This window comes from Nicotiana sylvestris, chromosome 6 (genome assembly GCF_000393655.2).
Source record: "Nicotiana sylvestris chromosome 6, ASM39365v2, whole genome shotgun sequence".
In the NCBI taxonomy this organism is placed as follows: Eukaryota; Viridiplantae; Streptophyta; class Magnoliopsida; order Solanales; family Solanaceae; genus Nicotiana; species Nicotiana sylvestris.
Genome location: NC_091062.1, coordinates 203913428 through 203932070, shown reverse-complemented (window position 1 = coordinate 203932070; position 18643 = coordinate 203913428). Strand labels below are relative to the sequence as shown.

Sequence of the window (18643 nt, the reverse complement as noted above, 5' to 3'; positions counted from 1 at the left end):
CAACTTGTTTTTCTCTCCTGTATCAGCATCAATTTGCAAGCTGCTTTGATATTTCAACCCCTCAATTTGTTGTTTTAGCTTGCCAATCTCAACTCGATATTCTTTCTCTTTCTCTAGCCAACCCCACTGTGCTTGTGATGATTCTGCGAAGTCTCAGACGTGAGCTCTCTTAGTTGGTCTCTGGTGCTCAAGCTCTCTTCTGTACCATGTGAGGTATTTTGGCGATACCTCGCCTTTAGCCCGGTCTTGTACGCGAGTATCTACTTTCAGGGTTTGACATTCATTCCAGATTTTCCGAACGACTGCTTCGGGGAACTGCCCACTAGGCCCGATTTTGATCACCTGGTTGCTGAGATCTTCTTCCTCCGGGACTATTTGGCACCGCCCCAATTGTCTCAATACTCTGTATGGTGCATAGGGCTGGATACTTTGGAGACCCATCAATAACAAATGTGATTCGGCGGCTGACATGTGTATGATTTCATCTATAGGCAGCCACCCAAATGCCCATTCTATCTGGTTTGCTGAAACGGAACGCAGCAGAGCTACCAATTCAGTGACCCCCTCTGGCAAGCTGAACCCATCGACCCTTGTGGAAAACTCCTCTATAGAAGTCTTTTGTGATGACCCATATTTCAAAGACTGAGGGCGATGACATAAGTGTTCTATCATCCACATTTGCAGTAGTACATTGCAACCCTCGAAGAAACCTCCTCTGGTTTTGCACAAAGTAAGAGCACGGAATATGTCTGCTATTATCATTGGTGCCAGAGTGCTGTTGTCTTGCTTGAGCAAAGTGCTGACGACCCCAGCGACTTGTATGTTAATTTTCGCGTCTTTTCTCGGGAATACCAGAAGGCCTAGAAAGGCTACCATGAAAGCAATACACTTATGTCTTACCCATTTCAGCTGGTTTTCCCCGCTGCAGATCTTTCCCTCGGGATTGTTGAACCCTCCAAAATGACCGTATCTGCCGTACAGGAATGCCAAACTACAAAAACCTTCTGATAACTCTAGGTGTGTATAACTCTGCGGATCTTCACGGTGTCTAAAAACCTGTGTATGGTCACGGTCCATGGTGCAATAAGATACTGCTCTCTCATAGGGACTTTGGGACCCCCGATGTACCCTGCCAGTTCTTCCAGTGTCGGTGTGAGCTCAAAGTCTGAGAAATGAAATACATTGTGTGTTGGGTCCCAGAATGAAATTAACGCCCTTATAATGTCCCCTCTCGGATCAATGTCCAATAACCCAACCAAGTTTCGCAAGTATATCTTGACTGTATCCTTCCCTGATTCTTCTAAGTCGTTCCACCACATGCGTAAGCCCAAAGGGACCTTGTTTATAATGGCTCCAGATGAATTCCTAGTCGTGCTCATTCTGCACATTTATTAAGGTGATTTAAATAAAAAGCAAAATCTTTATTTGACTCAAAACTAATTTTTCCATTTTTCCTTAATTTTTGAGGGAAAAAAAAGACTGATTTTCCAAACACGGCCTTTCAGCACTTCAGGGATGAAGATTTTAAGGCTGTAGCGATTAACCGGCCAAAAGTAAAAGGAATGACCAAAGGTGGCCATTTATGCAAAATCAACCTTCCGGCGTCCCTTTCGGAAACATTCGGCTATTTTTTTTTTTGACAAATGGGATCGCCTGACTCTTTTATGAAAGTAACAACATTTTTGTCATTTTTCTGGTTATTTTTGCAAAATGGGAAGTTGGACCCGATAAGGGTTGCCTACGTATCTCACATCCAGTGAGAATCAAACCGACGTAGTTCGAGAGATCATGAATAAAATAAATAAACTAACTTTTTTTTTTTTTATTTTTGAAGGAAAGACTTATAAAGAAGAAAGGGAGCATTTTTACAAAAAAGGATTTCTAAAGAAAAAAAAATTGAATTTCGAAAGAAAAACTTCTAAAGAAAAAAGAAAATATTTTTGGAATTTTACTTTCAATTTATGAAAGAAATGCTTCTAAAAAATATTTTGAATTTTGAATTTTCTTTTCAATTTTGAAAGAAGAATGAAAATATTTTTGGATTTTTTGGAAGAAATTAAAAGAAAATATATATATATTTGCAACAAATAATAAAACCACGTTCAACGCACGACTCTTTTTATTTTCATTTTTGGCATTTTCATAAACAAATAAATAAATAAATAAATCATTTTAAAAACAAGACTCTTTTTCATTTTCATTTTTCATGGCAAGACAAACTATTTTTTTCTTTTTTTTTCTTTATTTTGAAAACAAGACAAAGTGAAGATTTTTTTTTTCTTTTTCGTTTCACCAAAAATGACCAACCTATTCTTCCAAACTTAAAATAAAAGACACTTTTTTTTTGAGTGAAATAAAATAAAACATTTTTCTTTTCTTCATTTTTTCATGATTTTCGGCAGAATTTCGACAGTATTTGGGTATTGTTTTTTTTTCTCTTTCTAAAATAGGCAATTAATTCTCTACACTGTTACTTCGCTCTTTTTTTCCATCAATTTTTCAATATTCCTGATTTTTCGAAGCCGGTCAGCATGCAAGTCTGAAGCAAATAAATGCATAAAGCAAACAGGATGTAGGAGGATGGTCTTTTCATTTCAGGTTGCTAGTCCTAGACGGACCCAACCCCTGTGTTGAGTCCCTTAAGTCAAATGCAACATGATACAGATAAGCATTCCTACTAGGGATCCGGCATGAAGCTGAGTTATTCTAGGTTCATAACCTGGGTATTTGTTCTAGACTGTGTACCCGAGTGGACAACTCGAGTCGAGGAGGGGGCTACGTACCGGGGACCCGCGAGATCGTCCGGCTTTGTAACTTGTCCGGCCTCTTTCTTATTTTAGGGTATGACACTAACAGAATAGAGAGTCTCGGCCAGCGAGCACATCCCCGAAGATGAGAAGAGAAGGGTTTCGGCACAGTTTATATACAGTTCAGATAATATCAAAGCGGTAAAAGCAACATTTTGCACATTTAGGCCAAAACATGTAATAAAATCAAATAATAAATAAAGCCAACTAATAACAATTATTCTAAGCTCGAATTCTTGAATCCTGAACCAGAGATTCTTTTTTCTCCCCAGCAGAGTCGCCAGAGCTGTCACACCTCCTTTTTCGCCCGCGTCGCCCGTGAAGGGGCACAAAAGGGAGTTTTTTTTCAATTTAAAGGACAATCGAATCGGGATTTATTTAATTATTTCAGAGTCGCCACTTGGGAGATTTATGGTGTCCCAAGTCACCGATTGAATCCCGAATCGAGGAAAATATTCGACTTTCCAAATGAAGTCTACGAACTAGAAATTCTAAGTAAGGAATTCTGCTGACCCGAGGGAAGGTGTTAGGCACCCCCAAATCCCGTGGTTCTAGCACGGTCGCTTAAACTGTTGTAATGGCTAGATATCTGATTTTAATACATATTATAATTTATGTGCTTTTATCAACTTTAAACCGCTTTTATTATTATTATTTTTAGAATTGCAACGTCGTGAAAATGCGTTTCGAACCACATCGCAATCAATGCACCCATGGTTATTGACACGTTTTGACTCCGTTGAGATTTGGATTTGGGTCGCATAAATGCGCACCCGAGTTTAGGGATGTAGTATTATTAAAATCGTGCCTAAAGAATCTAACGCTTTATTACTTTGGAGAAGGCCGTGAAATTTGCTAAATGGCGCCTCTCGAAATCTAAGTATTCAATTAAACATTTATTGAGGCCCCGCAATTTGTGCGTTTTATTGGGCGAGACTCATCTCATTTATTTTAAAAGGACAATCTTAAAATGCCTACATTTTTCTCTATTAAATTTGTCTCTACATAATGAAAGAGAAAAGGTCTTAATTTATTTACATGCTTGAGTTGTTATAGTTGGGTTTCGAATATGATTCATAAAATCTGAAAATGATGCAATCAGGGTAGTCCGTTGCCAATGCGGGCCCAGGCCCAACGTGTATGGCATAAAACTGGACCTGGGCCATCTTATTCACATGTTACTACCTAGTTACATTATACTAGGCATGTTCACAGATTGTCAAACCAGTGACAGATTTTAAAATCAAGATAAAAAAATCCAGAAACACCGACAACAATCAACGGACAGAAGCCAAGGGAATCTTTTCAGATTTGAAAGACTAATTAATGTTTAACCCTTAATTTCCGAATCTGTATATCAGAATATTTAGATTGTATATCAGGTGTATACTACTCTCTCTTTTAATTTCCAGAATGTTTTTATTTGTATTTTTTTTGGAAGTCTTAATATTTTCGAAATTTTTCTCTCTTCAATATTCAGCTCCTCTCTTTTTTGTGTCAAAAAATAACTCTTATTTATAGCAAGACCCTTGTCTTGAACCACTAACCCGAAAATATTCTTCCACCCCCACACTTGCATGCTTTTTTTCCCCACTATATTAAACAACTACATTATTCACTAGTAAATTATGTCTTGTCCCCCACTATATTAAATAATTATATTATTCTCACCCCATTATGTCTTGTCCCCCACCATGTACTATTTTAATATTATTTAAATATTATTTAATCTTAATGGACAGAGTACTCAAAAATAAAAATTGTTCAGATTTTTGATTCCAAAAATACCCCTCTACAATTACTGAAATAACCACTTCACCCCTGAAAATACTGCAATTGACCATTCTACCCCCATTAGCTACAACCAATTCACCTAATCAATTCTAACCAAAATATAGCAGCTATAACCAATTCCTAATCAAATTTTATGAACAAACTCAAACTAAATGATGAACAACAAAGAAACAACTGAAATTATTTTGACTGAACAGTATTTTTAAACAACAAATCTACTTTCAGATTTCAACAACAATAACAAACAAGTATATTCAAATCATTAAGCTCAAATTCAAATTAAACTTAAACAAAACAAATAAACAGATTCAAATCACTAAACTTAAATAATCAATTGATCTTCAAATTAAATCCAACAACATTACAACAAAGATGCATGATTCAAACTAAATCAAAAAATAAAAAACCAAAACATAAACTCGCATTGAATCACTGGATTAAAACGAACTTCAAACAAACAAAAAAAAATGAACACGAATTAAATCTATATTAAACAACAAACATGACGGATTCAAACGATTTAAACTAACACTCTTCTATATTAAAACTAAATCCTTTTAAATTAATAAAATAAACTGAAGAAATAATTAATTGAATTTCAACGTGAATCTAACAACATTATAATTAAACTAACAATTTCTTAAAAAAACAAACAAGGACAAATGAAACAAACTAAAAACCAATAAATAAAAAAAATGATAAACACGAACAAAACAAGAATTAAACATTTACCGATTTTAGATCCGAGAATATCAAAACAAAATACGGACAGAAACAAAACTTAAACCCACTAACCGGATCGAAACGACGATCAAAGAAGATGGTCGTTTGGCGTCGTTTGAAGACGACGCAGCGACGATGATTAAACAAGAACGCAGCAGCAGCAGTCCACAGCTGGAAGACGCAGCCATGGCAGCAGCAACGACGAAGAAGAAGCAGTGGGCAGCAGTGACGCGAAGGAGAAGAAGAAGCAGCGGGCAGCAGCCATGGATGTCGTTGGTTGTTTGGATGGTTTCGACGTGAGAATGAGGGGGAAAGCAGCCATGGCTGCTCGTGTTGGGATCGATGGGACGATGGAGAATGACGTGTGTGTGTGTGTGTGTGTGTGTGTTGAGGGTGAGGCGTCGTTGGACTGGGTGGTGGTGGTTGTGTTGAAGGTGGTGGATGCGTGAGGGGGGCAGCCATGGCTGCTGGGGCTTGGAGGGGTGTGGTCTTGGAGAAGAAGAAGGGAGGGTGGCGGGTGGTTTTTTAGGTTTTTTTTTTTGTTTTGTTTTGTTTTGTGAAATGTAAGATGGGGGGTGTTGGGTCTTTGGGGTTATGGATTGGGTTGACCCGGTTTGAAATGGACCGGGTCGTAGAGGAAGGTTGGGTATATTTGGGTCTGGGGTTCAAAATTGAAGAAGAGGCCTAATTCCAATTTTCTTTGTATTTTTTTTTTTTGCTCTCTTTTCTTTTACTTCCTAATTAATAAAACTAAAATTCTAAATTAAGTTATAAAGTAAATTAACTTATCAAAAATACTAATTAACTTCAAATAGCAATTATCGCACATTTAAATAGCAATTAACGATAAAATCGCACAATTTAGACGTTAAATGCTAAAAATGCAACGTACAACTTTTTTTTATGATTTTCTCATTTTGTAAAACAAACTTAAATAAATACTAAATGAAAATGCAACATATTTTTGTATTTTTTATTAATTTAACCAATAAGCATGCATAGACAAAAAATACAAATAATTATACAAAAATGCCACGAAAAACACAAAAATTGCACACAAAGGAAAATTATTTTATTTTGAATTTTTGGGAGTAATTCTCATATAGTGCAAAAATCACGTGCTCACAGCCTCCACTCTTTAATGGCCACTACTACTCTTGATGGAAAAATAGGATGAGAGATCACACCATCGGAGAAGACTATCAGATATGGGACATTGTCGCTGATGGTCCCCTAGCTACCATGAAGAAGAATGCTGAAGGAGTAGATGTGCCAAAAACAAGAGCTGACTACAATGCTGAGGACTTGAGGAAATGGGAAAAGAATGCTAAAGCGAAGAAATGGCTTGTGTGTGGACTTGGTCCAGACGAGTATAGTAGAATTCAAAGTTGTACCACTGCTAAGAAAATTTAGGACACATTGCAAGTGGCTCATGAAGGAACACCTCAAGTGAAGAGGTCCCGATGAACACTGTTGTATTATCAATATGAGAATTTCATCATGAAGGAAGGGGAAACCATCCAGGAGATGTATACAAGGTTCATCACACTAACAAATGAACTTAAGTTTCTTGGAAGGGTTATTATTGAAGAAGACAAAGTTGAGAAAATTTTGACAAGGGTTCTGCCAGCCACTTGGGAAAGCAAAATCATTGTCATTCAGGAATCAAAGAACATTGTCACTCTTAAGTTGGATGAGCTAATTGGAAATCTCACTGCCTATGAACTTAGAAGGCAAACCATGAAGATGGATGCACCCAAGAAGGAAAGGAGCCTGACATTCAGAATCACTGAAGATGCGGATCTAAAGAAGGATGAAATGACCATGATCACAAAGGACTTCAAGAAGTACCTAATGGGAGGAAAGGGTCCTTCAAGAAGTGGAAGCTACAACAAACCAAGTGTTCCTGAAAAACAAACTAATGAGGGGTGTTACAAGTGTGGGAATACTGATCACCACATCAAAAACTGCTCTCAAAGGGAAATTAAATGGAAGAAGGAAAGAGCTGAACGAAGGAACATGAAGAAGGAACAGGTTCAACCCAAGAAGAACAAAGGATCAACAAAGGCTATGGTTGCTGCCTGGGGAGAAAGCTCAGATGAGGACTCAGAGGGTGAAAATGGAGATGAACAAGCACTTATGGCAATTGGGGAATCCGATGAGGAATCTGAGGTAAGTATAATTCATCTCAAAGACAAGATTAAGTTTTTGTCTAAAGAAAGGCTATCTGAGTTACTCATGGAATTCATTGATGAATTTGAGGATCTAAACAATGAAAAGGAACAACTGTCTAAGGAGTGTGTGATTTTAAAGCTAAGTGCAAAAATCTGGGACTTAGGGCTAGTGAAAGTGAAAGTAAAAATGGTGAGTTAAAGAACCAGGTTCATGAACTTGACATCATTATCCTAGAGCTTAGATTTGAAAATCTAAAATTGAAATTAGTAACTGGCAAAAAGAAAGCTGATCACACACAACTCACTTTAGAAGAAAATATTGGAAAAATGAAAGATGAGTTGTACAAAAAAGATGAGCAGATAAGAGTCCTTAAGGAGGATTTAAACAAGGTTAAGCACGAGCTAGACAGAACCTGTAAATGGAATAGGTCCTCCGATGCACTTTCATGGCTACATGAACACCATAGTAGCAATAAGAGAGAACTTGGCTACGGGACCCCTGCACCTAAGTGGGATCCCAAAAGTAAGTACCTCACACTTCCTGAGAACATAATTTGCACACATTGTGGTAAAACTGGTCACTATAAATCTGAATGTATTGCAAAAGAAAAGATTAGTCAAAAGAACAAAAAATTTATTCAAAGGAAAAATAGACTGCCAGGTTGGGCTAAAAAGAATCTGATTCATTCTTTTGCCTATAGAAAGGGACCCAAACTAGTTTGGGTTCCTAAGACTAACCCCTGATTTTCTTTTGCGGGTCCAAGTGAAGGGGAGCAGCCAAATATGGTAAATGAATAGTGGCTGCTCAAAGCATATGACAGGAAGCAAGAACCAGTTCTTTTCACTTGAGGACCTCAAAGGAGGTAATGTCTCCTTTGAAAATAGGAAGAAAGGTGAGATCATTGGGGTTGGAAAGATAGGTAAGATTGATTCTCACTCTATTGAGAATGTCTACTTGATAGATGGCCTAAAATACATCCTAATAAGACAATCACTATTGTGTGATAGAGGTAACTTGGTAGCATTCACCTTTACCAAATGTTTTGTGATTAATCTTACCACTAACAAGATTGTTTTACAGGGAAAAAGAGTAAACAATACATACATTGTAGATTTGTCCACACTTTCAGAAAATAAACTCACTTGCTTAAGTGTGTTGGACAATGATCCCCTCCTTTGGTACAAGAGACTTGGACATGCAAGTCTGAGTCAACTCAACAACTTAATCTCCAAGGATCTGGTGAAAGTGCTGCCTAACATCAAGTTCAAGGAAGACAAAGTTTGTGAGGCTTGTGCAAGGGGAAAGCAGGTAAGATCCTCTTTCAAAAGCAAGAAAATGGTAAGCACAACCAAGTTGTTGGAACTGGTCCATATGGATCTCTGTGGTCCAATGAGAACCATGAGCAGAGGTGGAAAGAAATATGTAATGGTACTTGTTGATGATTATTCTAGATTTACCTGGGTACTATTTCTAACATCTAAAGATGAAGCAATTGACATGTTTACTACTTTTGTTAGAAAAACTCAGAAACAATTAGGAAATCAACTTGCATCCATTAGGTTTGATCATGGAACTGAATTTGAAAATGTTAAGTTTGTTGAATTCTGTGATAAAAATGGTATAGATCATAACTTCTCTGCCCCTAGGACTCCTCAACAAAATGGAGTAGTTGAAAGAAAGAACAGGACTCTTGAAGAAATATTGTGGTCTCTCTTTCTGGGAATAAATAAGATGTATTTTTTTTGTTTCTCTTCTAATGTGCAGAGTTGCTCCAACAAAAAGTCCCGTTACATTTATTGGAACTGGTGTGTTGGCCCAAGTAAAGGTTAGTTTTGAAGATTGACAAAGGAACTCAGGATGAACCAGGTCCATCCCTTAGGTGCACAAAAACGGGCAAATTCGAGCATGTGAGTTGCACGTGAAGGAGATAAGCTTAACTTGGTGTATTTAATATCTCCTGATCGAAAAGGTTGCATAATTGATAAGGAGAAGGACTCCTTAATCAAAGAGAACACTATCCAAGATAGGGAAGGAGTTAGAAGTTGAAATCAACTAGAACTCTTCCACTAAGGAAGAGTTGCATCAGAACTCTAGTTATTTCTTCATCTACTAACTCTATAAATTGCAGGATGTTCTCACATTACAAGTGTTGCACAAAAACGCAAAAGTTAAACGTGAATTGGGAGCAAAATAGCAAGGATTTTTGCAAGCAGTTCGTGTGTGATTCAAGTGTGCACTCTTGAAGCTACTTGAACGAGATAGAAGAACCAGTTCCATTGTGTTTTTTTCTTATTCTAGTTCAATTGTAGTAGGTGGTTCAAAGTTGTACCTTTCCAGCTTTCATAGAAGCAATTGTATTAGGTACTTTGAGAGTTCAAGTTATAGGCTAACTTGAAGTTGTCACAACAGTTGAGGTTGTGTGCTACAACGGGATTAGAGTTAATCCTTAGGTTTACAAAGAATTTTGTAAATGCTGTTTTGGCTCAGTGATTTTAGTGGAAGTTTGGAAAAATCCTACTGAGTAGTAGGTCGTGGTTTTTTCACCTTTTGAGCCAGGTGTTTTCCACGTAAAATCTCTGAGGCACTTGACGTAAAATCTCTGAGGCACTTGACGTCGCTAACCCCCTTTGTCCTTGTACATCAATTTCTATCAGGCATTGGCGACTGGTCTGGCTTCATGGACAAGCTAAATGAAGTGGTCTTGACGGATCAACAGCCTGAGCTTCTTCAGAAGCTGTCCCAAGGAAAGCCTACCTTGAGAATATTGTATGAGCTATTTCAATGCATACTTAAAATGGGTCCTATCGGCCAGGTATGCTAGCTTATTTAATCTCTGATCCCCCTTCCTGGAAGTTTCGCAAATCTTTTCTCTTTCTTCATATTTTCTGTAACAGGTCATCGGTTTTCAGATTTCTTAATCATTCTGCTTTCTAAAAATTAGTCATTATTTTAGCCGTGGATCGAAGGGGAGCCGGGTAAGGCTGCTTAGAATAGACCCTTGTGGTCTGGCCCTTCCCCGGACATGCACATAGCAGAAGCTTAGTGCACCGAGCTGTCATTTTTAGTCATTATTTCAGCGATTCATTTAAATGGAGCCAACTTAAAATAGAGTGTTCAAAAAGTCCCAAATGATTTTATGTTCATACTTCTTGCAGTGTGAATCTCTTATGCTTGTTTGCATTTTTTCTTTTCTTTTTTTCTTTCCGTGTTCTCAAAACTTATTTATATAATTAAATGTCTAAGTACTTGAGCAAAACATTTGCTGATTGTTTTAGGCTCTCTTTGAATTGGTTGATTTCAACTTCTTCAAGCAGTTGTAAACTTCAACTAGGCAATTAATGTACTCTAGGTCAGAATTTCTATAGAATTAAAAGTAGTAAAGAATTGTGATTTAAAAAAAAAAAAGGCAGCTCGATGCACATGGCGTCCCGTATTTACGTGGGACCAGGAAAGGGTTGCATCCCAAGGGGCGTGATGAAGATAACCTATCCTAATGCAAGCATTGGTGGTTGCTTCCCCATACAGAGATAATTTTATTGTTGCTTCAAGGCTCTCCTTCTATTTAAGATAGTAATATCGTCGTATCAAATGGAAGAGAGAGCGGGTGCCGTTCATGATAAATAATGCGTGTAAAATAACCTTTTCATGGATAAAGTTCTTAACTGCACTTGATTCCAAATGGAGTCTTAGTTTAATTGGAAGTTTTACCCACATTTGTTCCTGCATGCTTTTTTCCCTTTTGAATTGACATGGTATCATTTGTTTTATCCATTGTTTATATTTCTATCTTTAGTATAGGGCCTCTCAATGCTATTTGGTGCAGATTTTTTGCCAAAAGGTAATGAAAAGGAAATCCGGGCGAAATTTAATGGATATCTGACATTGATGGACTCAATGACCAACGAAGGCAAGTGAGCTAATGAGGTTTTCTTTAAGCTAATTTATGTAACCTTATTTAGTTTCAGAATTCAGTACGATCTCTTGTTTAAAAAGTATATATATTCCTTAAGCCAAGGGATCTTATCGAAAATAATCTCTCTACCTTTAAGGTAAGGGTAAAGTTTACATACACACTATACCACCCTCTCCTAGCTATGTATCTTATCGAAAATAGCCTCTCTACCTTCAAGGTAAGGGTAAGATCTGCGTACACATTACTCTCCCCAGACACCACTTTGAGGGACTATACTAGGTTTGTTGTTGTTTTTGTTAAAAAAAAAATTGTGGTATAATTGCAGAATTGGATAGTTCCAATCCAAAGCTTATGAATCAATCCCGGATCATGCGAATAGCTAGGTGTTAGCCCCTTGACAAAGGTCCTCGGCAGGTGTGGGTTGTGACAAGGATTTTCATGATGGCCTTGGCACACAACCTGAAAAATGGGGCAACATCATGAAGGGCTGCTCGGCATGACGGACAATGCGGGGTTCGACAAACGCACCTTGAACGGAAGCAAAGCGCATTTTACTTAGATGTGCGGGTTGGCAAAACAATGGCAAGGCAAAGCCATGTCAATCAGGGGCAAAGACATGGCAAGGCAAGGCGGGACAAGCAAAGGCAAATGATACGGACAGATTTGATCAAGTCGGGGGAGACTTGACATGGGCAGACAGCTTTGACAATGAACGTGTGCGGCTAAGTCAGTGGGCGGTGAGCTGTGGCAATGGCGCGGAGCAGTGTCAAAGACAAGGTTGGGCGCAATGCCAGCCTTGGCGCAAAGCAGCTGGGCGAAAATCAGATACATACTGTGCACAAGCAGCAGTTGGAAAACAAGTGCCAAGCACATAGGAAGCAGTTGGCAGTTGCAACCTCTTCCAAGACATGCTGGTCATGGCCTAAAAGTGTGCCCACGTTTTTGTACTTTGTCTTAACTTGTTGCCCGTCAGTTGGGGCTTGTCAACTGATTGTAGCCTTATAAATACTTGCCTAGGCCATAGGTCAGTTGGGGCTTGTCAACTGATTGTAGCCTTATAAATACTTGCCTAGGCCATAGGGTTGGCTATTGTGTTATCGTGTGTGCCTTTATCTACTATTTTTTGCTTGAACCTTGGGCTGAGTTCGGGTGACTAGATACAAGACTTACGAGCAAGAACAAATTTTTAATGAAGGGATTAAATCAAATGGGAGGTTAATACAAGTAACTTAGGCACTGCTTGATGTTTAAAGTTAATTCTTTCAACTAATGTTAGAAAATAAAGAACTGTAGTTCGCTCTTGGCCTTTAATAATTTGGAAATACGTGGCAGTACACTACAAGTCACTAAGAAAAACTGGACCAAAGACAATGGGCTTACTCAAAAACATTTGTTTTCCTTACTTATCAATTTGGATAGAACTGGGCCATATACGCTTGGGCTAACTCAAATATTGGCTTGATTTGGTGGGGTGCGCCAGGCTATGGCTGTAGTGCAAAGCCAAAGCGACGCGTGAAGACCCGGATAGCAAGCTATCCTGATGGGCCTTCCCCCTTAAAAAATTGAGTTAATATCGTGTGAGCCGATGGCCCACATATCAGATATTAAACTGATAAGAACAGATACTACACTTGATCTTAGCCAAAAGGCCGAGAAAGGTATGCTTTTCTAAGGAGTCGGGCCTTCGTTTTTATAGCAACTCTTCGCTGTCTACATTTTAGCTTCCACCGATGTGGGACAATTGGACACTCCAAAAAATATATCCTTCTTGCTTTTTTGAAGTGTAAAAACAACTGAAAATCAGGTTTTCTGACCAATTGAATATCTGGAATGCATAGTAAATTTTATATTTTTGGTTAAAAACCTGTACGGTTTATTCAATTAAATTACATTAATACATCTTCCTCAGCGACAAATTTATTAAATTACACATAGTTTGCGTCTAACATTCACCATCAATCATGTATATAAAGACTTCAGTGCGAGTACTACGAATCCTTCTATTTCACCAGCAAGTATGATTCATGAAGAAAATCGTCAAAGCTGATAACACTAAAGAAAATAAATTAATATAGGTAAATAAGTATTTGCTTATTTTAGAAGTCTTAACTTCTCATAAGAATGACCTCATGTTCAAAGGATAACAATGCTGCAGAAGTTGAAGAGAAGCAAGATACAACTGGCGACTGTGCTTTTTATTCAGTTTTACTACTCTTTTTTCAAAAAAATAACTTGATCAACATATATAATGCATAATTCCTTGCTATATATTTTCATTTTCTAAGCATACTGTGCAAATAGTGACCAAAAATAAGGATAGATCATCAACACAGATCTATTTTACATTATAGTGTAGATTTTCTGTGCATACATCCATAAACATGAGCATGCCTACATTAGCACATTACAAAGCATGCATAATCCTGAAGAATGATGCACATTGTTCTATTTTACATATTTCACCTCTTCTTAAAAAGCTAAAGAGTGTTATGATCTTGCAAACTAACTTTGTTCAATATCTCACCCAAAGCTTCTAAAGTGAACTTGTATCGTTCACGCGATTTTCTCCCCTCTTCAACCAACTTCACAGCACACTTGTACAAATTATCATACCTGTGGACTGGATTCTTGGTGTCAATCAAATTGCAACCATAGTCAAGAATATAACTACGGTGGATATCCTTTCTCCAGCGTGAAAGAATGTACTGAGGTGGGATCTCCTCGAAACTGTTCTGACTTAGAACACACAATGCGTGCCTGCACAGGAAACCCTCCAGGTTGAATAAACCACAAGCACAAAGAACTTCCGCAACAGCTGTATTCAACGTAACCTCATAATCTCGTGCCTCATTCACATTCTCAACTTCATGTTCCTTAACAATGTAAGTTACAACTGACCCATCAATACTTACTTGTCTTGTGCTTAAACACGAAAACATTCCCTCGACTTCGATTTGGAATTTTTCAAATATGTGATTCGTATAAACTTTAGATAGCTGCATTTCAAAATAAAATCTTGACTTCAACATAAAACTGGAATTCCTTGATTCTGTATCAGCCAATGCTTCTCTTAGATAGATTTCCTTCAGACATTGGTTATAGCTGTTAAGGAACACTTTTAGGGAAGTATGGTTAGCCAAATACTCATCAAAAGGAGAAGCCTCTCTCTCACTGAGTGTCACAGAAACCATCCCTGCCAGAAATGTATCCTTTAAATAGACAGGGGCCCAGTGTTTACGATCGTCGTGGAGTGTCTGGAGCCATTTATGGTCCCTAATTCTATGGTGTAGTATCATGTCCTCCCAAGCTGCTTCGAACTCTTCTATTCTTGATGATTGGTAAATTGCTTTAGTAAATGCTTTCTTGATTACTTCATATTCATGCAACCCGCCCAATTCCTCTGGAACTTTCTTCATGATATGTGACAAGGAAATACAATGAGCTGACCGCGGGAGAACATCAGCAATAGCAGTTTGCATAGCTCTAGATTGGGCAATTATGATGGTCTGAGGAGGGCGGCCAACCATGTACGTTAGCCATGCCCTTAACAACCATATAAATGACTCTACAGTCTCTCCTGCAATCAAACCACAGCCTAGTGGGACAGACTGTCCGTGGTGGTTAACTCCGGCAATTACCACTAGTGGAACCTCGTATTTGGTGGTCAAACAAGCAGTGTCAATTCTGACCACATCACCAAAATAACTATATGCAGCCTTAAATCTTGCTTCCGCCCAAAACACATTCCGCAGGCATCCTTTCTCATTTAGGTCCATTACATAAAAGAAATCAGGGTTTACCAACTGTAGATCAGTGAAGAAACTGTGAAGAGCTTGAGCATCTCCAGGTTTAAGAATCAAATGGTTGTTGGTCTGGTCAATCGTGTTCCTGAATTCACCTTCATCAATGTTTAATTTTCGATCATCATCTGGATCAATAATGACAGTTCGGAATAATCTAATTTTCTGAATGTCTTGATTAGCATCCATCTGCAAGGACCTTTTACTCCCCGAACTGATGTTTCTATGAGATTTATAGAACTTTTCAGTTGATGGACTAACGAGGTGGTTGTGTTCAAGTTCAACTTCAATTATTCTCCATCTTTTGTTCTCCATCAATCTGAACTTTATCATTGCTGGACAGCCAGTTCTTGTCTCAGGTCTGGGCCGGTTCGCTTCGCTTTTCTTTTTAAATCCTGCACTGCTGCAGCTTAGTTTTCCTCTATACCTTTCCCTACTCTTCCTATACCATGTATTACTCACTCTGACCCCAAATCCATGCACTTTAGCATAACAATTGTAAAAGTAATATACATCCTCATATGTCTCGAACTCCATTCCAACAGCCGGAGGAACAGGATTTTCGCCTTCAATAATACCAGATTGACCAACATATTCCGTCATCGCACACTCCCCATCAATCTCGAATTCCTCAGTTTCATCATCGAAGATGGGTTCGGCATTGAGTGAAAGACCATCCATTTGGAATGTTGTAGAAGCATCAACATCAATTTCTGTAATATATCAATGAGAAGAGGATTCGTCAAAGGTGGTCAGGGACAACCCTGGGAGAGGAGGGTGGAGGAGGAAGAAAGTGAAAGATAAAGCCAAAATAACTTTTTTATATAATGATGTCAATAAAGAAATATGCTAGACCCTTTCAAGGTCTCAAGTTCGAAACCCACTGGGTGCAAACAATTTCTGAGGGCCATCGGACTGGGTAAAACCTGAATTAACCGTGGTGCACTTGCAGGAAACTCCTTGCCGAGGGCCTGTGCACCCCCGGGATTAGTCGGGGCTCGAAGAGACTCGGACACCCGGTGCAAATCAAAAAAAAATAAAAATATTCTAGACGTATTTCTCCCCAACTGCAGAACAAATGAGAAGCCGAGGCTATTGGGACAATGTTTCTCTATGGGAATTCTTCTAACTAGAGTTTGCTTATTTTACAATATAAAAAGTTCTACTTACACTGGTCTAGGTTTCAACGTATTGGCCTGAGAAAGCCATAAGGTTGTAAAGAAGAGTATACAGCTCACAATGATCCATTTCAACAATATATTTACTTCTTAGCATATCAGTAGGAAACTTTCCCTTGTATCTACTTTTTGGTACATAGACAAACATCTGAAGCAAAATTTCTTCAAAAGTCTATAAAAGATTGAACAACAAAAAATGTAAAAAAATAAAAATAAATTTGATTTACACTTTAAAAAAATAGGCGAGAATATCAATACCCTTGAATGAAGAAAAAAAACCCAAATTTGAAGAATGAACATTCTGGTAATAACAGCAAAAAGCAGAATCTTCTCAAGAAGATTAACTATGACAACAACAACAATAACAACAACCCAGTAAAATCCTACTAGTGGGGTCTGGGGAGGGTAGTGTATACGCAGATCTTACCCCTACCCGAAGGAGTAGAGAGACTGTTTCCGAAAGACCCCGGCTAAAGAAAACAAAAAGACCAAAGAAGACAATATTAGTATCACCACAGAAATCATAAAAAAAAATAGGAACAACATGAAATCAAAAAGAAAGATGCTATGAATATAAGCTAAAACTATACAGGCACAAAAAACCACAAGCACGCTAGTGTTACTCATGAGAAGATTCCAAGTAAGTGCTCGAAACATATACTCCCTCCGTTTCAAAAAGATGAACCTATTTCCCTTTTAGTTAGTTTAAAAAAGAATGAACTTTTTCTAGATTTGAAAATAATTTAACTTTAAAATTACATTTAATGAGATGATTTAACACCACACAAATATCTAGGAATTGTTTTAGACCACAAGTTTCAAAAGACTGTCTTTTTTCTTAAACCTTATACTCAGTCAAATAGGTTCAAATAAATTGAAACGGAAGGAGAATTACATTTCTCAATGGCAAATTGAAAGCAGCCATTTCTACAGATGAAAAATAACGGGAATTGATGTTTTAACTAAGAGCGCCATAAGGGAGCTATACACCATAAGGGAGCTATACAATCTGGGCAAACATCGGGAATTTCATTTCCTGTGTTCTGTTTTGATAAAGATGATAAAATACAATCAAAATCACTAAATTAGTATGGGCTTAGGTCAATTGAGCATGTACAGCCTAAAATAAAGATCAATTGTTGAAATTAAAGAAGGGTTGAGCATTGAACACTGTGAGCTGAGGGATTAGACAAAAGGAGAAGCAGAAACTAAAGAATTGCTACTTGGAGAAACAAAGGTTCTCACCGGAGCCACTGTCGGACGTTGCCTCCGGTGATCGGCTGAGCTTCCTCTTGTCTTTCAGCAAAAAACGGTGATCGGCGTTTAAGCTCTCTTAGCTGCCCACTAATAGTAGACAAAATGTCCAGCATAACTATTGGGCACATTATTTATGGACATCCAAGGGGGAGTGTTATGATAAAAATCAAAATATGGTGGATGTCTACTCTTCCTCCATGATCTTTCTCTCAAATGGTTAATGACATATTCAATGACATATTTTCTATGTTCAATGACATATTCCATGACATATTTTCTTCACTTTTCATGCCTATATAAAGGCCTTGTAATAGATAGGAAAATACACACAATTGAAGAAGAAAATCTCTTCCTTCTCTCTATCTCTATTTCTTGTTCATGTTTTACTAAATTGCTTTTATTTCTTGTTCATGTTTTACTAAATTGCTTTTATTTCATAACATGTTATCAGCACGAGTCTCTAACTAATTGTATATATATATCTACAAAAAAAATTCTACATCCGGAAAGATTACAATTAGAAGCCATACATATCATCACATGGTTAAATGTAAAGAGAAACTACATATGGTAAGTAATGAAAGGTAAGAAGGTATGATTATCTTATACTTGTCATTCCTTTAAAATCTCATATGCACACAACTTCGTACTACACCTGTATTGCATAAGCACATATTAGTATTACATCTTTTATATCACATGAATGGAATAAAAATTTTGAAGTTCTATATGTGAAAATCATAGTAGCAGTTAATTGTTGATATGATGCATGTCATGGTAACCAAGGATATTTTATATAAATTGTCCTATGCATATTTATGTGTTGACTATCTTCAATCTGTCCTGCCGCTTTAAACATTTTCTTTTACTTGGATGAATATTTTTTTCCTTTTGGATTTTTACACTTGCATATAGTACCAAAAAAAAAAAATTGGTCATACTGATTAAAAGCATAAATCATCTTGAAGAAAACAAAAAATACTTCACATCTTTATC

General features: G+C 37.5%; 1 protein-coding gene, 1 non-coding gene and 1 pseudogene across 3 annotated transcripts; 1 reads left to right on the top strand and 2 right to left on the bottom strand.

Moving 5' to 3' along the window:
• LOC104227805 (signal recognition particle subunit SRP54 2-like) overlaps nt 1-12287 on the top strand; it is a 32249-nt pseudogene extending 19962 nt beyond the window's left edge.
• Nucleotides 12288-12878: 591 nt separating this feature from the next.
• On the bottom strand, nt 12879-13074 carry LOC138872296 (U2 spliceosomal RNA). Its single transcript, XR_011400759.1, has one exon. It is a non-coding gene; the product is annotated as a U2 spliceosomal RNA (small nuclear RNA).
• Nucleotides 13075-13713: 639 nt separating this feature from the next.
• On the bottom strand, nt 13714-17764 carry LOC138870137 (protein FAR1-RELATED SEQUENCE 6-like). Of its 2 annotated transcripts, none has more exons than XM_070147814.1 (2): nt 17636-17764; nt 13714-15925 (listed from the first exon to the last, which is right to left on the bottom strand). In XM_070147814.1, the coding sequence occupies exon 2, from the start codon at nt 15891-15893 to the stop codon at nt 13890-13892; it is 2004 nt and encodes a 667-aa protein (XP_070003915.1). In that variant the 5' UTR covers nt 15894-15925; nt 17636-17764; the 3' UTR covers nt 13714-13889. The 2 variants fall into 2 exon arrangements, with proteins under 2 accessions (XP_070003915.1, XP_070003916.1); XM_070147815.1 differs by lacking the exon at nt 17636-17764 and adding an exon at nt 16818-17603.
• Nucleotides 17765-18643: the final 879 nt, after the last annotated feature.

What these genes read in the sequence shown, in the direction of transcription:
- LOC138870137 (XM_070147814.1), bottom strand. Translation starts at nt 15,893, where the DNA reads ATGGATGGTCTTTCACTCAATGCCGAACCCATCTTCGATGATGAAACT.